This window comes from Carlito syrichta, unplaced genomic scaffold, assembly GCF_000164805.1.
Source record: "Carlito syrichta isolate Samal-C Ts95f unplaced genomic scaffold, Tarsius_syrichta-2.0.1 Scaffold288790, whole genome shotgun sequence".
NCBI lineage: Eukaryota > Metazoa > Chordata > Mammalia > Primates > Tarsiidae > Carlito > Carlito syrichta.
The window spans coordinates 14,391-35,564 of NW_007232886.1; the positions used below are offsets into that span (position 1 = coordinate 14,391).

At 41.8% G+C, this 21,174-nt stretch overlaps 1 protein-coding gene across 3 annotated transcripts; it reads left to right on the forward strand.

Annotated features, from left to right (window-relative positions):
• Positions 1-339: 339 nt before the first annotated feature.
• On the forward strand, positions 340-11,380 carry EIF1B (eukaryotic translation initiation factor 1B). Of its 3 annotated transcripts, XM_008053871.2 has the most exons (5): positions 340-363; positions 8,786-8,887; positions 9,887-10,050; positions 10,442-10,543; positions 10,933-11,378. In XM_008053871.2, exons 2-5 carry the CDS (start codon positions 8,857-8,859, stop codon positions 10,975-10,977), a joined length of 342 nt encoding a protein of 113 aa, XP_008052062.1. In that variant the 5' UTR covers positions 340-363; positions 8,786-8,856; the 3' UTR covers positions 10,978-11,378. The 3 variants fall into 3 exon arrangements, with proteins under 3 accessions (XP_008052062.1, XP_021566055.1, XP_021566056.1); XM_021710380.1 differs by lacking the exon at positions 340-363 and having other exon boundaries at positions 8,424-8,887; positions 10,442-10,547; positions 10,937-11,380; XM_021710381.1 differs by lacking the exon at positions 340-363 and having other exon boundaries at positions 8,424-8,887; positions 9,932-10,050; positions 10,933-11,376.
• Positions 11,381-21,174: the final 9,794 nt, after the last annotated feature.

The following is a 21,174-nucleotide window of genomic DNA, read 5'->3' on the forward strand; positions in this document are numbered from 1 at the left end:
TCAGCCATAACAAAGTGTGGGTAGTGTGGCCTCAGTGGGATGTAATGCTGAATTCAGGGTCCAACAACTGAGGCTGTTCACCAATCATGCTCTCTGAAGCAGGAAACGTGAGTGGATCATTATCATACATCCACAACAGCAGGCAACCAATGGATAGAAAGAGGACCCACAATTCTAACCAGGTAACATGTCTTCATGACCAGCAGATATAAGAAACAGCCACATAAAACCTACCATTGTCTCCACCGTGGGCAAGTTCCTAGGGATGCTGCCCACTACATCACAGTGTCCCCTTTATGAGGGCCCAGGAAAAACACCTCCTGTAGCTCAGGGTCAGGCAAAGCTATTCCTCCTGCGCAACTGGTATGTTTTCATCCTGTAAACATATAGATTTTCTAGCTGATTTCTTCTTTGTCTTACCTGTTCAAGAGGGAGAGCCAGATTTGGAGTCTAGCTCTAGTTTTGGGGGCTTTTCTTTATTAATTATTCAAGTTTTATCTCCTTTGATTCCATTAGTCAACACTACTGTCCTCTGTGAGGGATCCAAACTCCTTTCTGAAAGACAGAAAGAAATAATCACCTAAAACTAGGCTGGTACCATTTAGAAATACAAATCTCATATTTTATTTTTAACTTTTATTTTAAAGATGGGTTACAATTCAGGGTTAGGTATACAAATGGTCATTGTATGCGTAAAGTTTGGGTCTCACTTTGGTCCCCACTTTGCCTGGTTTGAGATCAGGTATGCTTATTGATGAAATGTGCCCCCCTGCTCCCTCCCCTGGCAGTTTCCCACTACTGCCAATCCCTTTCTTATGGTATTATGATCATTGTTCAATGTGCACTTATGAGTGAGAACATGTGGTACTCAGTTCTTTGTTTCTGTGATAGTCACTGAGTATTACAGACTGAATCCATCCAAGTTGCTGCAAAGTTCATAAGTTTGTCCTTCTTTATGGCTGCATAATATTTCATAATGTATATGTATCGATTTTTTTAATCCAGTCAATTTTCGATGGGCAGCATGGTTGGTTCCATCATTTTGCCATTGTGAATAGTGCTACAATAAACATGTGCACGCAGGTATCTTTTTTGCAGAATGATATGAGTTTCTCCAGGTATATTCCCAGAAGGGGGATTGCTGGGTCATATGGTAGGTCAATTTTTAGATCTTTTAGGAATCACCACACTGTTTTCCACAGAGGTTGTACTAGCATACACTCCCATCAACAGTGTAGAAGTGTTCCATTTTCCCTGCATACTCTCCAGCATCTGTTGTTTTTTGAATTATTGATGATGGCCATCCTGACGGGAGTTGGGTGGTATCTCAGTGTAGTTTTAATTTGCATTTCTTTGATGACTAGACTCTATTCATATATTTTGCCCACTTTTTAATAGGGCTGCTTGTCTTTTTCTTTTCAGCATGTTTGAGTTCCTTGTAGATTCTAGATGTTATGCCTTTGTCAGATATACAGTTGGCAAATATTTTTTCCCAGTCTGTGGGCTGTCTCCCTGCTCACTTGATAGTTTCTTTGATTTTGCAGAAGATTTTCAGTTTGATGAGGTCCTACTTGTCTATCTCATCTCTTATGGCATGGGCACTTGGGGTTTTGATCCCAACTGGTTGCCAGTTCCATTTCCATACGGGTGTCTCCTGTATTTTCTAAGGTTATTACAGTCTGAGGTTTTACATTTAGGTCTTTAATTCATGTAGAGTTGATTTTTGTGTATGATGATAGGTAGAGCTCTTGTTTTAATCTTCGGTATGTGATCAGCCAGTTTTCCCAGCACCATTTACTGAATGTTCTCCTCTCCCCAGTGGTTGTTAGTGGAGGCTTTGTCAAAGATGAGTTGGTTGAGAAATTGAGGTTTTGCTTCTGGAATCTCTATCCGTTCCATTGTTTTATATGCCTATTCTTGTACCAATACTAGGCTATTTTGATTATTGTAGTCTTATAATAAAGTTTAAAGTCTGGAAGTGTGATACCTCCTGCTTTGTTCTTTTGCTGAGGATTGTTTTGGCTATTTATGGTTGTTTATGATTCCACATGAATTTCTGTATTGTTGTTCCCAGGTCTGAGAAGAATGGTGCTGGTAATTTAATGGGTATTGTGTTAAATCTGTAGATTGCCTTGGGTAAAATGGACATCTTAACAATGTTGATGCTTTCAATCCATGAGCATGGAATATTTTTCCATTTGTTTGTGTCACCTTTGATTTATTTGAACAATGTTATGTAGTTTTCGTTGTAAAGGTCTTTATGTCTCTAGTTAGGAAGATGCCAAGGTATTTCATTTTGTGTGTGTGTGACTATTGTGAATAGGATTGTGTATTTTATTTGGTTCTCTGACTGTTTGTTGTTCGTGTATAAGAATGCTACTGTCTCTTGCACATTGATTCTGTATCCTGAGACTTTGCCAAAGTCCTTTATCAGTGCAAGAAGGTTTTTGACAGATTCTCTTGGATTTTCAAGGTACAGAATCATATCATCAGCAAAGATGGATAGTTTGGCTTCCTCTTTCCCTACTTGGATAATCCTTCTCTTGTCTGATTGTTCTAGCTAGGACTTCCAACACTATGTTGAACAGGAGGGGTGAAAGTGGGCAGCCTTGTCTTGTTCCGATTTTCAAGGGAAATGCTTCCAATTTTTGTCTATTGAGCAATACATTAGTTGTGGCTTTATTGTAGATGGCTCTTACTATTTTGAGGTATGTTCCCTTTATTCCTAGGTGTTCAAGGGTTTTTATTAAGAAGGGATGCTAGATTTTATCAAGTGTTCTCTGTATCTTATATAATCATATGATTCCTATTTTTATGTGTTGTATTTAATGACATTTAGGGTCTTGCACATGTTGAACCAGCACTGCATCCCAGGGATGAAGCCTACTTGATGATTTTTGAGATGTGTTGTTGGATCCAATTTGCTAGAATCTTGTTGAGTATTTTTGCATCTATGTTCATCAGGGATATTGGCCTGTAGCTCTCTTTCTTTATTGGGTCTTTACCTGGTTTGGGTACCAGTGTGATGTTACCTTCATAAAATGATTTGGGGAGAGTTCCATCTTTCTTGAATCCTTGAATACTTTCAATAGGATTGGTATCAGCTCCACCCTGTATGTTTGTGTGCGTGCATGTGTGTGTGTTTGTGTGTGTGTGTGTAGATTTCTTCTGGTGGAGCCTGTTTTCTGGGTTGTTAATGGTGTATTTAGTGTCTCGATTTCTTCTTGTTTCAACCCTGGGAGGTTGTGTAATGTTAGAAATCCCCCATTTCATTTAGGTTTTCAAGTGTGTTTGCATACATCTGTGAACAGTAATCTCTGATAATTTTTTGTATTTCTTCAGGGTCCATTGTGATTTGATCTTTTGCATTTTTTATCATGTTTATTTGGCCTTTTTCTTCTTTTCTTGGTTAATCTGGCTAGGGGTCCATCAATCTTGTTTATCCTTTCAAAGAACCAGCTTTTTGTTTTGCTGATTTGTTTCTGTGATAATTTTGTCTTCTATGTTCTGTATTTGGGCTTTTACTTTGATGATCTGGATTCTTCTGCTGAAGTTAGGGTTTTAGTGGTCTTGTCTTTCCAGCTCCCTTAGGTAATTCATTTGGCTGTTAACTTGTGATCTTTCCATTTTCTTGATGTGTTCATAAAGAAATGAATTTGCCTTTTTGTACTGCTTTCATGGTGTCCCAGAGATTTTGGTAAGATATGTCTTTATTTTCATTTTTTTCCAAAATCTTTTAATTTCTGCTTGATTTCTGTGTTAACCCAGGAGTTGTTCGGCATCATGTTGTTTAGTGACCTTGTCTTTGGGGTTTTGGGGTAGCTTTGTTGGTGTTGATATTTATTTTTATTCCACTGTGGTCTGAGGTGCATGGTAGTATTCAATCTTATGGAATTTTTTTATGCTTGATTTATGTCCAAGGATGTGGTAGATCTTGGAGTACATTCCATGTGGTCATGAGTAGAATGGTTGTTGGGTGGAATGTTCTATAGGTATCTATTAAGTTTATTTGGTCACTTGTCAAGTTGAGGTTCTGGATCTCCTTGTAGATTTTCTGCCTTGATAATCTATCTAGGGTTGTTAGTGGGGTATTCAAGTCCCCAGATATGACAGTGTTTGAGTCAATGTATTTTAATTTACCTAGAAGCTTCTTTATAAAGGTTGGTGCTTGTATGTTGGGTACATATATGTTTAGGATGGACATTTCTTGTTGATGGATTAAACATTTTATCATTATGTAGTGACCTTCTGTATCTTTTTTTTTTTTTAGTTGAAATCTCACTCTGTCGCCCAGGCTGGAGTGCTCATGGCCACCCCAGCATTGACCTGCTGGGCTCCAGCAATCCTTCCACCTCAGTCTTCCAAGTAGCCAGAACTACAGGCATGTGCTACCACGCCTGGCTAATTTTTTTTATTGTAGAGACGATGTCTCCCTAAGTTGCTCGGGCTGGTCTCAAACCCACAGGCTCAGGCAATCTACTTATCTCAGCCTCCCAAAGTGCTGGGATTACAGGCTGAGCCACTAAGCCCTGCCTATATCTTTTCAAATTTTTGATAACTTAAAGGATATTGTCTGATATTAAGATCACAACTCCTGCTTTCTTTTGTGTTCCATTCACCTGATAAATTGTTTTCCATTCCCTTAATGTGAGTCTGTGAGTGTCCATTCTGGTTAGATAAGTCTCCTGTAAGACCTCATCTCTACAATAAATAAAAAAAATTAGCCAGGCATGGTGGCGTGTGCCTGTAGTTCCAGCTACCTGGAAGGCTGAGGCAGAGGATCCCTTGAGCCCAGCAGGTCGAGGCTACAGTGGCCATGAGCAGTGTGCCACAGCACTCCAGCCTGGGCTACAGAGTGAGACTCTGACTCAAAAAAAATTTTTGCCTCATTTATTTGTATCTAGTTTGCCCTTTTATATCTTTACAGTGGTGCAGTCAGTCCATTCACATTCAGGCTAATTATTGAGATGTGAGAATTTATCCCTGTCATGAGGAACTTATAGGGTTTGTTGTTGTTTATTGGTTTTCTTTTGATATTTGGGTTGATATATGTGTGTGTTTTCAATCTTTTTCCTATATTCTTGGGAAAAGTGTGGTTGTTCTTTTTCTTCTTTCTTCTGTGTTTAATACTTTCTTAAGTATTTTTTGCAGAGCTAGTCTGAAGGCAGAGTAAACTCTTAGGGATTGAAAGTCTCGGAAAGATTTTAATTCTCCATCACTGATGAAGCTTAGCTTAGCTGGGTAGGAAATTCTTGACTGGAATTATTTATCTTTGGGAACTTTGAAGATTGGACTCCAGTCTCTTCTAGCCTGAAATACTAGATTTTAGATGCTTTGGTTTATTCTTTTTATGATAACTTCACATAAATGTCAAATTCTTTTTTTCTTTTTTCTTTTTAGTTTTTGAGTCAGTGTCACTCTGTAGCCCAGGCTGGAGTGCTATGGCACACTGCTCATGGCCACTGCAGCCTCAACCTGCTGGGCTCAGGGGATCCTTCTACCTCATCCTTCCGGGTAGCTGGAACTACAGGCATACACCACCATGCCTGGCTAATTTTTTTATTTATTGTAGAGATAAGGTCTTACCAAGTTGCCCAGGTTGGCCTCCAACCCACGAGCTAAGGCAATCCTCTATGGCCTCCCAAAGTATTAGGATTATAGGCATGAGGCATCATGCCAGGACTTTATTTTTTTATTTCAACAGCTGCAGTAGGTACAAATAATTTCTGGTTACATGGTTGCATTGCATAGTGGTGAAAAAGTCTAGGTTTTAAGTGTACCCACCACTCCCACCTATGCACATTATACCCAACAGGTGATACTTCACCCCTCCACCCTCCCCACCCTCCCCCTTCTGAGTCTACAGTGTCTATGATATCATTCTCTAAGCCTTTACAGAGCCCTAGTTTATCTCCTGCTTTTAAGTGAGAAAATGAGGTGTTTGGTTTTCTGTTCCTGTGTTAGTTCACTTAGGATGATGCTCTCCAATTCCATCCAGGTTGCTGCAAAAGACGTTATTTCATTCTTTTTAATGGCTGAATAGTATTCCAAAGTGTATATATACTACATTTTCATTTTCCACTGATCAGTTTCTGGGCATTTAGGTCAATTTCCACATCTTTGAATTGTGCTTCAATGAAAATGCAGGTACAGATGTCTTTTTTATATAACACGACAACCTCTGTTTTATAACAACCTCTGTTCCTTTGGGTAGATACACAGATGGGATTGCTGGATCATATGGTAGATCTACTTTTAGTTCTTTGAGAAATCTCCATACCAATTTCCACAGAGATTGTACTACACTCTCACCAACAGTATATAAGTGCTTCCTTTTCACTGCATCCATGCCAGCATCTATTGTTTTTTATTTCCCTGATTATGAGTGATGTTGAGCATTTTTTCATACATTTTTGACCATGTATAAATCTTGTTTTGAGAGATGTCTGTTTATGTCATTTGCCCACTTTTTAATAGGTGAAATTAGTACAATTTAATTATTTGAAAGGCCATCATGTATTTTATACTTTGAAGCACATTTGAACTTAAAGCAGCTACATTGCAAGTACTCACTGGCCACATGTGGCTAGTGACTTTTGTACTGGAGAGAGCAGATCTAAACACAAAGACTATGAAAGGCCAGAGTCAGAAGAGCCCTGAGATAATAACAACAGCTATATCTAACCCATATTCATATTGGCTCTGATTAAAGATATCTGAGTTCCTCGGGGTTTCTGATGCAAAAGCTAGGTTTAAGAAAGCCTAAGTTCTCCTGACAGGGATAATGATCATGAAAACCCTAAGACTTATGGAATTTTTTTTTAACTTCCCTATGTCTGTTATTTCTTCACTGAACCACCCTTGGCTTTTTCTGAGAAACAATATAATATAAAACAGTTACAAACAACTAGTAAGAAAGAAAGGAAGAAAATATAGATGTATTTTGTCTACTCTGCACTTCATCTAGAATGCTAAAAATTATGTTGAAATTAAAGTGTGTATTAGAGTATAAGATTGAACTACTAAAAATCACTTTAAAACACAGTTTTTTAGATATTTTATCTCACTTTGTTCAAAACCAGCTCTAGAACTTTATACCTTGTTTTTGGATAAGAAAAGTGTTTTTCAGTTGAATCAAGGCTAGAAGACCAAAAATGTAGCTAAATTCCTGACAGTGAATAATTTGACTTTTTTTTGAAGGCAAATTATTTAACCAACAAAATCCTCCATTTCTAAATCCGCTACATAATGTTTACGTTATAGAAAAGCTATGAAGATTAGTAATATTATATATAAGCTTTGTAACAGGAAAAGACTAAGTACTCAATAAATGATACTGATCATTGTTAATCATAGATTATTAAATCCAGATATTCTTAACCTGGGGTCTACAGACTCTTGGTTCAAACCGCAGGGGTGGAGATCCCTAAAATTGAATGAGGAAAAAAGATTACACCTGCATTTTCACTAATCTCTAAGCAAAATTTGGTTATTTCCTTCCATTTTGAATGTAGGTAACATGATAGTATTAGGAGGACCCATCATTTTGCACCAACGGAAGTCACAGATACATTTTTGATGCTACAGACATCTCAAAATATCTCTTATGTTTATCACCTTTTTGAAATTAGTTAATTGATGCATTAAAAGAAACAGGCTGGATGAGGTGGCTCACGCAAGTCTCAGGTTTGTTTTTCTGTGTGTGACATGATAGGAAGACACTACAGTTCCGTTACCTGATACTTTTATCAGTTAACCTATTTGCTGAGCCCACCTTCAGTTTATACCTGGCACCTATTCAGGTTGTGTTGGGCCCTATGCAGCACACAGGAGGAGTTGACAGGCAGGTTTTCTGGTATGTTCTGTTCACACATACCTGGACCCTACTAGATGCCAGGCCTCGGATGAAGCTAGACAGTGATCCTCAAGCTGGTTACAGACCAGCAGCAGCAGCATCACCTGAGGGCTTATGAGAATTGCAAAATTTCAGGTCACACCCCAGACTTCCTGAAACAGAAACTCTGGGGTCTATAAACCTGCGTTTTTTCAAGCCCTTCGGAGACACATGCTGGGGTTTGAGATCCTCCGCGCTTGGGAATCAGAGGTCCGTCCAGCCCTGGAAGAGACGCTCCCACCTCCAAACAGGGTAGAAACTAACAGCGCTCCTGCAAATACGAAGGCGGTGCCAAGGGAGCTGCCAAGGAGTCCGAAGATGAGACTGGGGGGTTTGTTTTACTTCTACATCCCGATTTTATTTACATTCCCTGGGGCCCCGAGGGTAACAAGGAGATTACCCTTGGGCGTCGCTACTGCACGGCGATACAAACAGGGGTCAAGAGAGGGCCAGGGAGATCCCGGGAAGCACAACCCCCGGCCGGCTGACTCTGGCGAGCTCGGCTGCCGACTGCCCTCTTTCCTGGGCCTTCCGCCCGGCGCTAGAGGGCGCACTCCCTGATGGGAATTGCGGTCTCGGCAGTCCGCGGGTCTCAAGCTTTCCGGGCTCTGCCGCCGCCGAAAAACTACACGTCCCAGGATGCGTGGCGCGGAAGGGTCACGTGGGGACGGCAGGCGCGGCTAAATAGTCTCCGTCGGCCATTTTGTGGGAGAAGCCGCAGCGCCGCCTCTTCTCTCGCGTCCTCGCATCCGTCGCCGCCGCCTCTTCCTCCGCCTCCTTCGCCTCTTCCTGCCTCCTCCCGGCTTCCGCCAGCGCCGCCGCCGCTCTAGCCGCATCCCAACCCCGGGGCGAAGCGTTTCCTTATTTATTTCCGTTTTCTCGCCTCTACAGCCTCCTGACACGGTGATCCGGGCGGGCCCCGCAGAAATTTTATCCCCTCACCGGCCTCACACTAGTATCGCATGTCCACTATCCAGAACCTCCAATCTTTCGGTAAGGTCCAACCTCCGCCGCCGCCGCCGCCGCCGCCGCCGCCGCCTCCTCCCCCTCCCCCTCCCCCTCCCCCTCCCCCCCCTTCCCTTCCCTTCCCTTCCCTGGCGCGCCTCCCGGCCTGCTGCCCGTCCCAACTACCGCCCCGAGGGGCCCACTTTCTGCTCTCTGCACCCAGTGTGGGGCTTTGTCTCGGCTCCCAGAAAATGGCGACTGGGCCCCTGGCGACCCCCTCCCCGAAGACGGCGCCCGACCCCCAGCCCTCTTCTCGGAGCCCCGGCGGCAGCCCCCGCGCCGCCCCTTGCCCGGTCCTTGCCCCGGCTCCCGCCTCCGTGTCTTCCTCCTCCTCTGCCCATTGACACCTCGGCGACCCCGTTCCGTGGGCTCCTGGATCGGTCCTGTTCCTCGCAGGGGGGATGCCGAGCCGGAGGATCGAGGGTCGGCATCCTTCGCGGTCGGAGCCGCTTCTAGCGGCTCTTGGGGCGTTGAGTAGAAGACGGCGGGGGCAGGCCGCTCACCTGTCACGGGGCAGTGGTTCGGTCTTCCCTGCTTGCGTAGTAATTGGTAAAACTACGCCTCTTGGTGTCTGTATATTTAACGTACTCTTCATTTTTGGCAAGGCACAGTTAGAGTTAAATAACTGGTGTGGGCATATTTGAATGTCCTTGTTTTCATCAGAATGCAATAGAGATGACGCACGTTTTTACAGCGGCTGCAAAATTAAGGTTGCATAAATCTCTCTTCTCTCATTAGGGGACCTTGTTTAACGATAATATGATGTGCCTGTCAGCAACGTTTCTCTACAACGGACATAACGTGTTTACGTTTTTTCTCTTTTTATGAGACTACCTTGGAGGTTTTATTAATACTCCACCCCATCCCTATCCACACACAAAAAAAGCAAAGTCACTAGAACCTTCATTGATGAGTATCTAGATCTGTAGTGTAACAAATTTCTGGAAAGTGCGTCCTACTTTGGGTTTTTTTTGTATCCCTCTGCAGACCCCTTTGCTGATGCAACTAAGGGTGACGACTTACTCCCGGCAGGGACTGAGGATTACATTCATATAAGAATCCAGCAACGGAACGGCAGAAAGACACTGACTACTGTTCAGGGCATTGCAGATGATTATGACAAAAAGAAACTTGTGAAAGCTTTCAAAAAGGTAAGTAAGGGGTTAGCACACCTCCGAATTGGATTATGGTTCACCCATTAAATATATCAGTGTGGGTGAAAATGACTAGACCGAAGAAAGTTTTCATTCTTGTAATTAACACACAGATATATTTGGGTATTCTTCCAGTGTGGCCTGAAATAAGATTTACATGACTTTCAGTAAAATAAAATGTGAAATATTTGGTTCTTGATGTTACACATAAAATAATTTCCTTTGTTGACCTGATTCAGTTAGAAATTAATTTGAAAAGGTTGTCGATCATAGGAGATAAAATCTGTTTCTTAAATATAGTCAACTCTACTGAAATAGTTCTATTCTTATGATGAAATAAAACCTCGTATTTGACTAAATTATATTGAACATTTATGTGCTACTACAGAAATTTGCCTGTAATGGTACTGTGATTGAGCATCCTGAATACGGAGAGGTTATTCAGCTTCAAGGTGACCAGAGAAAAAATATTTGCCAGTTTCTCTTGGAGGTGAGTGATTGGGTGCTTTATGTGTGACCTTGAGATTGCTTCTGAAATTGTATTTAAAGGCAACATGAACTATTTTCTACTTAGCAAAAATTATGTGAATGAAGTAAATTAGGTAATCGAGTGAAGTAAAAACTCGGTGCTTATTGTGAAAGCAAAGGCCTTTGCCCGGTTTGTTTTGTCATTAGAGTGAATGATCTGTTCATTTCTTTATATAATGAGGGTGTTTCTTGCCTATAAAGCATCCAAATATATGTTGAATTGTTGGCTGTTAACAATGCATGCCACAAATAACAATGCTGCAATAAACTGTTGACAGTGATACTTTTAAATAACTGCTTCATGTTTTATGTATTCCTCAAAGTGATTCTGTTAAATTTTTTATTTTTCAGGTAGGCATTGTCAAGGAGGAACAGCTTAAGGTTCATGGATTCTAAAATGAACCTAAGTACATCAAGAAGATCTTGAATAATTTCCTTCTCTAAACCTAGTTTGGCTGCGTTGTGAAATGATTCTCTGCAGTGAACGGACTTTTCATTTATTTAATCATTCAAACTTCCATTCACATCTGCATGATTACAGAAAACATGGGGTATGTAGGCTAGTAACACATAAGAAAATTGCAGTAAGATGGTAATGAAACCCCGTATTCATCTTAACATGTTTCCAATGGAAAATATTTTGTTTTGAGTGTTTACTTGTTTATTGTTCAGTTTATTACTTTTCACTTGATTAAATGTTTTTTTGTTGTATTAAACCATGTATATTGCAGCTTAACAATAAAAACTATGAATTCTTTTGTGAGCTATTAAGCTCCCAAATCTAAGCAAGTAAAATACATATGTTTTGTCTTTTGTAATTGGCGTTCTATTCTGCAAACACTTTTTCAGATTAGCTTCAACTGTTTTTACACCCAAGGATAGATGAGAACCTTTGTTATATGTAGTTTGTGTTTTTCATTTACTCATTTAAGAATAGAAGCAAGAATATAAACTCAGCCAGAGCCATTACATCTTGTAGGCCAACTAAAAGTTGTCATAAAATTTCTCAGAATATAGTGTTAAATTTTTTTTAAAAGAGTATGAAGTTTAAACTTGAAAGTATTAACACACAGAGTTCTTTTATTTGTTTTTACCAGTTGTTACTGGGCTGCCAACGTAAGTCTATTCCAGGTACTACAATAGGCTCGCGACATAAAATCTGTTTTGTCACTGGCACTTCACTGCAAGTGTAGGTGGTGGTATCACTGTGTTACGGATGGAAGACATTGGGCTTCAAGCTGACTTCCCAAAAGTGCTAGAAAGTGACGGGATGCCAGCCTAGGGCTTCCAGCCAGAAAAGCCATGTTCCTTCACTGCATCATTTTCTGGTATATGTTTTTCCAAGGAAAATGAGAGCCATGGGTGACAATAACCAGGGGGTAGTGGTGTAGAAATAAAACTTACAGGTCTTAATTATGAGATTTCTGCAACCTATCCTCTTGAGTTCTAGACTTCTGCTTTCCATTAAGCAGTAGTTTAAATTTTTACTTGGTTGTACAATCCATGCCATTAAAACATTTAGCCAAGATGAAATGCATCTTCAAGTGCCAGCTTTTTGGCTTACTACAGTTGATAATGATGGCATGAAAAAGTCTTATCTTTGGGTCAGTTTATTCTGTACCAGTGAGCACTTGCTTCTATTTTGATGATACTGCTTTTGGGAAAACAAAATCAGCCCTCACAGAGTTTGCCTCTTAAAGACACGAGTAGGCTTGTTACTTTCTCACTCCATCCTACCTCCAAACAAGAAAGACTGGGACTATTAAGAGGTGCCAGATTTGGTAAGCTCGTTTTAGAAAAATGATATAATTTGATAAAAATAAGAGATTTGGTAGAATTTTCCAAATTACTGAGAAGCTTCTATCTTGTCCTCTGTAATGTCATACCATGATTCTTAACCACTAGTTGAGGGGTGCTACGGAGATAGTAAAGGAGAAACTCAAGTGTTAACATCAAGTGTTGGCTAAATAAATGCATCTGCTGAGAGCTGAGCTACTGCCTAGAAAAGAATTGCCTTCTGTTCAGGTGATGAGGGCGGCCTCATAAACGAAGAAAAACACCCCTCGTCCTGGGACCCATAGATACGCTCTAGAGTAGTGACTGTCAGACCACTTGAAGTGAATCGGATCAAAAGTCTTGAGCAAAACTTCCCTATGAATTTGGTGAGGATCATCTCTCCTGATCTTTCCTTCTGTGAACTCCAGACACTTGACTGGACTTGTAACCTTTAAGGACAGTCTCAATCCTTAGAGCAAGAACAGATACCCCTTCCTTCTTTGAGCAAGTAACGGAAATAGAGTGAGTACATAATATCTTCAGATTTCTGCAATTTTACTGAAACTAGTCAAAGGATAAATTTGGAATGAATCACCCACGATTGGAAAAGCTGTCTGACTGGAAGCCTCAGAGAAGTACCTGAGGTAGGGCTAACTGGTCTTTATCTGCTTCAGAGCAAAAGAAACTAGGAGGCATTGTGTAACAGGAGGGAAAATAGGTTATGTCTCATGCAGCAAAATGACAGTAGCCAAACTACCTTCATGCGCCTTACACGTGGGAAGATTCTGATCTGCAGTTTCTTTAGTGGTTTATGCTTCGGGGTGCATAATAACATTGAGTAGAGCAGTTGTCCCCAACCTTTTTGGCATCAGGGACTGGTTTTATGGAAGACAGTTTTTCACCGATGGTAAGGGGGGATGAGGAGGGATGTGCAAACTCAAGGAGGGCACAACCTCTTCCCCTCGCACAGTTCACAGGGTTCGTGCACCTCTGAGAATCTAAGGCCACCACTGGTCTGACAGGCTGAGCTTCACCCACTCACTACTCACCTGCTGTGCAGCCCAAACAGACCACAGACTGGTACTGGTCTGCAGCCCAGGGCTTGGGGACCCCTGAAGTAGAGGACAAGTAGTTCTATCCGTGGACTTCTAGACTTTGCAGAGGTCTCTGTGAAGGCATTAGGAGACAAGGATGTTTGGTTTCACGCAGGCTAGAGTAAAATGCTAGTAGCAGCAATATCCTCTATTTTTCAGTCTTGGTCCTCCTGAGTTGGAGTAAACCCTGGGAAGCAGCCGCTTGGCATGCTTAGGAGCTTGAGTAACAGGAGTTTTTCTCTTAACTTCCTAGAAAGGGGGTGGCTCTGATCATATGAAAGGAACAGTTCTAGTTCCAGTTATGATGACAGTTAACCAAAATAACTTGAGAAGTATGAACAGCAATGTAGGCTTCTGTATGTCACCAGCTGGGCTCCAGTTAATGGAATTGGTAGTTACAGCTCAGGAAAAGTCAACCTCATTAGATCGCCCCCACACTAGTTTCACTGAGGACTCTCCTTACCAAGCCAGAGATCCATGTGGGAGAGAAATGAGGAAGGCATGATCCTGTTATAACTAAAACCAAGGGAATCCTCATGATCAACTGACAAGCAGGTAGCCAAGTGACACTGTGCTTGTCTGAGACCAAGGGGCTAGTGCCTCAGCTAGAATTAAGAAAAGTCATAAATCAGAGGAATGGCTGTATTTGTTCCCTCCTGGAAAGGCAGAGTTGCCAATAAGAGGAGGGAGTGCCAGGTGGTCCTTGTTTGTTCCTAATCCCAGCATTCCTATGTTGGATGGCATACGGTTCATGGTTCATGGTGATTTTGTGACTTACCAGAAGAACTTCAAATGGCAATTTAAACTCAGCATTGGCTTGAGAGGATGCTACTGTAAGTCAGGTGGCTTACCCATTAGGTCATCAGTCTGATTTTGGACCTACCAAAATCAGACTGTGGTCTAGAGATCTGCTGTGGTCTGGAGATCTGCTCCCTGTAAACACACTGAAGGCCTGATGTTACATGATGCTGAATCCAGGTGTCTACGTCTCAAAATAGTGAATAGACTACAGACATTTTGTCTGCAAGAAGAAATTACATAGATGGTCACTGTTCAAGGAACAAAAGTCTAAAACCCAATTGTCACCACAGGGAATTTAAATGATCTCAGGCCCCATGCTAGACCTCAGCTGCAGATCTCTGTTCTAGCCTAGAGGGTTTTGAAGGGCTTCCAGTATATAAAATGGTGCAGAAGGAGGCTAGCTTTAACCCCAAAGTTGTCTCCATATGTCCTTTTCCCTAGACCGACTTCCTGAGTTCATTGGGCAAGGAACAACATACCACCTGGGGAGTAGAGAGAGAATCTGAAAGAACTTGAAAATTTTTATTTTTTCCTTTTATTTTTAGTTGGCACATAATAATTATATATATTTATGAGATAGAGAGTAATATTTTGATACATGTATGCAATGTGTAATTAGGGTAATTAGCATATCCGTCACCTCAAACATCATTTATTTGTGTTGTGAACACAAAATCCTCTCTTCTAGCTGATCCATGTCAACCATGACAAATTCTGTGGAGAAGACAACACCAGACAAGGAGGTGGGAGATATAATTCCTTGAAGTAAGAAAAGACCTACCGACTTCCAGGTCACAAATGTCCACTCTTGAGTGCATCGCTGCCATTGACTTGTTAAAAATTCAGAAAACCTTAGCCCAATACTCAGATTAAACTACCAGCATCAGGAAGAATAGTACATGAATGGTCAGATGTACTGAATGGGAACCCACCAAGGATAGACCAAGAGTGTTGAAGGGAAATACAAGGTACCCAGGGAACTGTGCGATTAAAGAAGAAATTGGAGATGATTCGTGCAAATATGTAGTCCTTTATCGCCCCCTTGTGGCCACTTAAAACAACCTGCTGGCTCCTGGCAGTTTCTCCAAGGTTTAAGTTGCAGTCATCATTAAAGCACCAGCTGATAGGCTTGATTTTTGTCATCGCTCAAATGTGATCCAGAAATCAGTCTAGCCAGTCCTTAATTTTTACAGTCCATAAAAATCAGTTGTTATTTTCTTTTACCTGGGAGAGACAATAATAATGTTTTCATAGTTTTGCCCTGGGGATATATAAAGTCACCTCACCTACTATCTGCCACAGTGTTATCAAGGAATTTTAACTTAACTATAAACAAAGACTGCTGCTTATGACCTCCAGGGAATGGGTGATTAAGCAAGAAAACAAATCAAGACTCCTAAATTGTCACTTGTTGAGGAACACAATCTGGAGTTTACACACACACATTCTAAATAGCTCTTAATTTAAACCTCTGTCTTAGACCAATACACAGGTTAATGTCCCTTTTTGGCTGCTGGTGGCACATTCACTTAGAAGGTCACCTGAAGACTTTTGTCTAGGAAAAGTAGTGACAGGATTCCCTAAAATGCCTTAAGACCACAATACATAATATCTGAGGAACCCAGAACAGGACTCATTTGGAAAAGCAATCATTAGCAACATAGTCACTTGAAGAGCCTCTGGCAGACCTCACCTGCACAAGTAGGGGAGGGCTAATGAGAGCTCAGTGGTAACTTGGAAATGGCACCCTAGGGATCTGATCCTACATAAATCAATAGCAGCATCACCAGATGGGCTCCTGGTTAGAGAATCCTTCCTCCACCAAGAGGTGTTAGAAGATGTTACTTTGGAAAGCTTGCTGCCTCTTTAACAACAATATTTGGACTTTTCTATAGTTTTATCAAGCATTGTCCCTCATTTTCTCACGTCTTTTGCATTAATCATAAAAAATAGCCAATTTTATTTTCAACAATTGCATTGTAGGTCCTGCTCTTAGAGTTCTACATGCATCAGCTAATATAATTCTCTTCACAGACTTCATGACCCAGCATGGATTACCTGGCTTACCATCACAATCACACCCTTTCAAATTTCCTCATCTCTCTTAATCCTCTCTCCTTTTTTTGTATTCATTTGTCAAACTCTTGTTCAAACCCAACCATCTGACTGTTCCAAACCTGCACAAAACACCTGGAGATCACTGCAGAAAACAAAACCAATAGTTTTTCTTTCTCCTTTTTCCACTAACACCCTGCCAATCCTTCACCATGCAAAGGGGAGGCTTTGTGTCATCCATCATGGAGATATCTCGACCTCCCTCAGTTTTCCACCTCCAAATTCTCCTAAGGCAATGTTGCATACTCTTTTTTCCTGTACAATACCCTCCCCTCCACATCAAAACAAACCTTTCCACTTGTGTCCTGGGTATCATCCCCTCCTTTCCATAAATTAGTGCTATAATTATCTTTCTTCTGAATCCTCAATTTCTTCCTCTCTATTGGATCTTTTTTATCAGATAAAAACATTCCCTAACACTTTTCATCTTTCAGATAGAAGAAATGAAAACTTCTCTTGGTCTCACATTCCCCTCAGCTAACAAAGAGCCTGCTTGACATCCATGTGGATGGGTAACAAGCATCTCAAATCAACATGGCTGGAGTGGAAATATTGACTCCATTCTCCTTCTCTAAACTCTCTCCCCAGTCTGCCTCACCTAAGTAGATGGTACCACCATCCACAGAATTGCTTACGCCTTAAACATAATCATCTTTGAATCTTTCCTTCCTTTACTGCCCCTACCCCCACCCCATCTATTAGTCTTACTGCTCTCCTTGCAAAATACATCTTATATTCATCCTTTCCACCACCCCCATCTTCTGACTAGTACACCCTAGTCCAAGCACCACTGTCTTTCACCTGGATGACTACCTCACTCTTCACCCAGACTACTACATCCGTTCACCACAAAGAAGCCTGAGGAGTCTTTGTAAAATTCAAATGTGATTATATCAGTTCTCTGCACAGAATCTTCTGAAGGCTTCCCACTGTATTTAACACTGATTCCAAACATACTTCTATGACTTGTATACAGGATCCCATACAACCTGTTTCCTGACTACCTATCCCCCTTTCTTGTCATCCACCTCTCTGATTCTCCACCACACTCCCGGGCACTCTGGTCTTTGACTTTAAAGCATTTATACTCCAAGGTCACTTGGCTCAGCATGCTCTTCCCTACCCTCCACCTCCCTTCTTGTCCCTCAATTTCAGCTCAAACCTCATCTCAAGGAGGCCATCCCTGACCACCCGATCTGAAAAAGCCCCTCACCACCCATCCCTAACCCAGCACCTATATTTTGTTTTCTTCACAATACTCATCTTTATTTAAAAATATCTTGCTCGTTGTTTCTTTTTACTAGTTTACTTTCCACCTCCCTACCACCAACATGTAAGGTACATGAGAGATGCTTGTGGGAGATACTGTCAGTGCTTCACCCTTGCCACTCAGTGCTCCCACACCCTCAGTGCTCCCACACATGTGACTGGATGCTCCAACTGTAAGCATCTGTGGCCTTTGCTTGAGGGCATTCTCAGACCACAGGGGCATACTGGGCCTACTTGGGGCAGAATGTAAATACCAGGGAGTTAGCACCTTCCCCTGCCCACCCCTATGCTACTCAGCCCAGCAACCCTCAACCAATGACTGATGGGAGTTGGTATGTAAATATCCCTCACCCCTAGATGAGACAATATGGAAGTACGTTTTCACTGGCTCCCAGGATTCCTCAGCCAGATTACCTCAGTTGCCCATAATGGTAACCTGTCAATTTATTGGCTCCCTTCTCTTCCCTGTCTCATTTCCTCATCCCTCTACTGGTGTTTTCTGAGATCACCTCCTAAATAAACTAACAGCACTTACATCCTCATCACAGCCTTCTGGGGGAACCCAACCTGAGATATCTGTATTTTCCACCCTAGTGCTTAGAACAGGCTCCGAAATACAATGGGTACTCAATAAATGTTTGTTGAACAAGTGACTAAATCTCCCTCCCTCTAACCTTCACTCACCCTTTGGGAAATTCCAGACTCATCTATAAAATGGAGCTGTGGATCATTTTCAACGTTGAAGACATTTGGAGCCTGTGCATCCTTAAAATAGGAAGTGGCTAGATGTTTGTCATAGGATTGTTTGAACATAATTATTTTTGGTAAGCCATCTCCTTACCTCTTCTGTATGTCATGCTATCTCCCCCAGAGTAAGGGAAGAGGGAAAGAATTCGGTCCCAAGAGAAAGAAAACTGACAGAATGCCTGGCAGGAAAATATTCTACCAGAACCTTGGAAAGACTTGGATTTCTTTTCTTCTTTTTTTTTTATCAATATTTTTTATTTTGATATTGTGGGGTACAGTTTAGGGTTAGGTATACAAATATGCTTCGTTCAGGCACCCTTGTCGATAAGAGGTGTCTCCCCGTCCCCAGACAGATATTGACTACCGTTAATCCCACCTCCCTTCCCCACCCCCCCATAGTTTCCCACCACTGTCAGTCTTTTTTTTTATAGTTTTATGGTGGATATTCAAGGTCCGCTATATGAGTGAGAACATGTGATACTCAGATCTTTGTTTCTGTGAGAGGTCACTCAGTATTATTGACTCTAGTTCCATCCAGCTTGCTGCAAAGTTCATGATTTTGTTCTTTTTTAAGGCTGCATAGTATTCCATCATGTATATGTACCACATTTTTTAATCCAGTCCTCTTTTGATGGACAGTATGGTTGATTCCAGGTTCTTGCTATTGTGAACAATGCTGCGATAAACATACGTGTGCAGGTATCTTTTTGGTAGAGTGATTTGAGTCCTTCAGGGTATATTCCCAGTAGGGGAATTGCGAGGTCATATGGGAGGTTGATATTTAGAGCTTTTAGGAATCGCCACACTGTTTTCCACAGAGGTTGCACCAGTTTGCACTCCCACCAACAGTATAGGAGTGTTCCCTTTTCCCCACACCCTCTCCAGCAACAGACTTGGATTTCTAGGCCCCTTTGCCATTTGCCAACGTTATTCACTTTGCTCAGATGCAGGATGAGACTTAGTGAGCTTCTTATCACAATTCTTCTACTCGTGCAAGGGGTATCCACAGGGGAAAGAATGGATTACTTAGTGGAACGTGTTAGGAAATTTGACTAAATGAAGAAAAAGTTGGATTCCTACCTCATACCACAAACACTGATGGTTCAAGATGGATTAAAGACCTAATTGGGAAAGGCAAAAATATAAAAGTAATCAAAGAAATCTAGAAAGATAAGTTGTGACTTTAAAAAAATAAGTTTTTTAAAAATTGTGGCAAAATATACATAACATAAACTTTATCATCTTGACCATATTTTATTGTTTATTACTCCTTTTTTATACTATCTGGAAAAATGATTTAGCACAATTTTACTCAAAATCAGTACTGGGCCCATGTAACAGGGCCAAGTAACCAGAACATGATTCAGAAATCAGACAGTGAAAGACACACTTGGACATGCCCAAACACGTTTCACTGCCACAAAACAAGGTGGAGGGGGGATTCTGACACGGACGACAGGACACATTCCTACTCCTTAGAAGTCAAGAAGCTTATCCCATATTAGTGTGAGGAGTGACTTATTTTCTGGAGACCACATGTGAGACTATTTCAGCTGCCACTAGACACTAGAAGTGTGTCTTTGTTTCATATTATATATACATATATACACACATATATGAAGTAATTTTATATATTGTATACATATTGCATATACATACACAAATACATATGTGTGTATATGTAAGTAATATGCAATTGTAACAAATAAAATTAATTCAGAATTGGCCCCAACATTCTGGAGGCAGCTCCTCTGGGGTCAGGGAGGAAATAGTTGCTTTTTTACATCACCAAGCAGCTTACTTTCTTTTTTTTTTGAGTTGGAGTCTCACTCTGTCGCCCAGACTGGAGTGCAGTGGCCGCTCCCGGCCACCGCAGCCTCACCTGCTGGGCTCCGGCAATCCTTCCGCCTCAGTCTTCCAAGTAGCTGGAATTACAGGCATGCGCTACCAAGCCCGGCTGATTTTTTTTTATTTGTTGTAAAGATGAGGTCTCGCTGCCCAGGCGGGTCTTGGACCCGCGGGCTCAGGCAATCCACTCAGCCTCCCAAAGGCGCGGGATTACAGGCTGAGCCACCGAGCCTGGCTGCAGGTTACTTTCATCTTCACTGAAGTGACTGAAGCCCCCCCTGACAGTGACCTGACTACAGAAGAGCACAGGACTGACTCCTGGGAGCAAACAGGCTCTCTTGGTTCTCTACACTGGTCACACCTTAGCATGGTTCCTCCCTATCCCCCACTAAAGCAGGTCTCTAGTGTACAAAGCACTGGCAAAGTGTCACTACTGAGGTACTACCTCTCAACTCTCTTGGATAAAATAAACCTTTCCTGGGCTAGGACTGAGAACCCATGCCCCTGGGGTTGCCGTTCTGACTACATTATATGAAGGGATGAATACAGGAAACGCAATGGTTAAAATAGGAGCCACCAGTCCCCATCTTCAGTCACAATTTAAGATGCCTACAGATGTGGTCAGTGTGAGATGTGTAGGGAGAGGAGCAGGGGGATGGGATGGGCAGGGAGGGTGTTCCTTGGCCTTGACCCAGCAGCCACAGCTTCCACAGCTTTACATACAGTCCCTTTACCTCTTGGGAACTGCATGGGCCTGATGAACTTCAAGTTCTTGTCTAATCACAGAGACTGGGAATATTGGTTGGCAGGTTCAGCTCCACGATGGACTCTTCAGAAAGACCCTCCAGATGCTTGACAATGCACTGAAGGCTGTTGCCATGGGTTGTAATCAGTATTTGTTTCCCTGGCTTCATCTGAGAAACTGTTTCTTTATTTCAAAAGG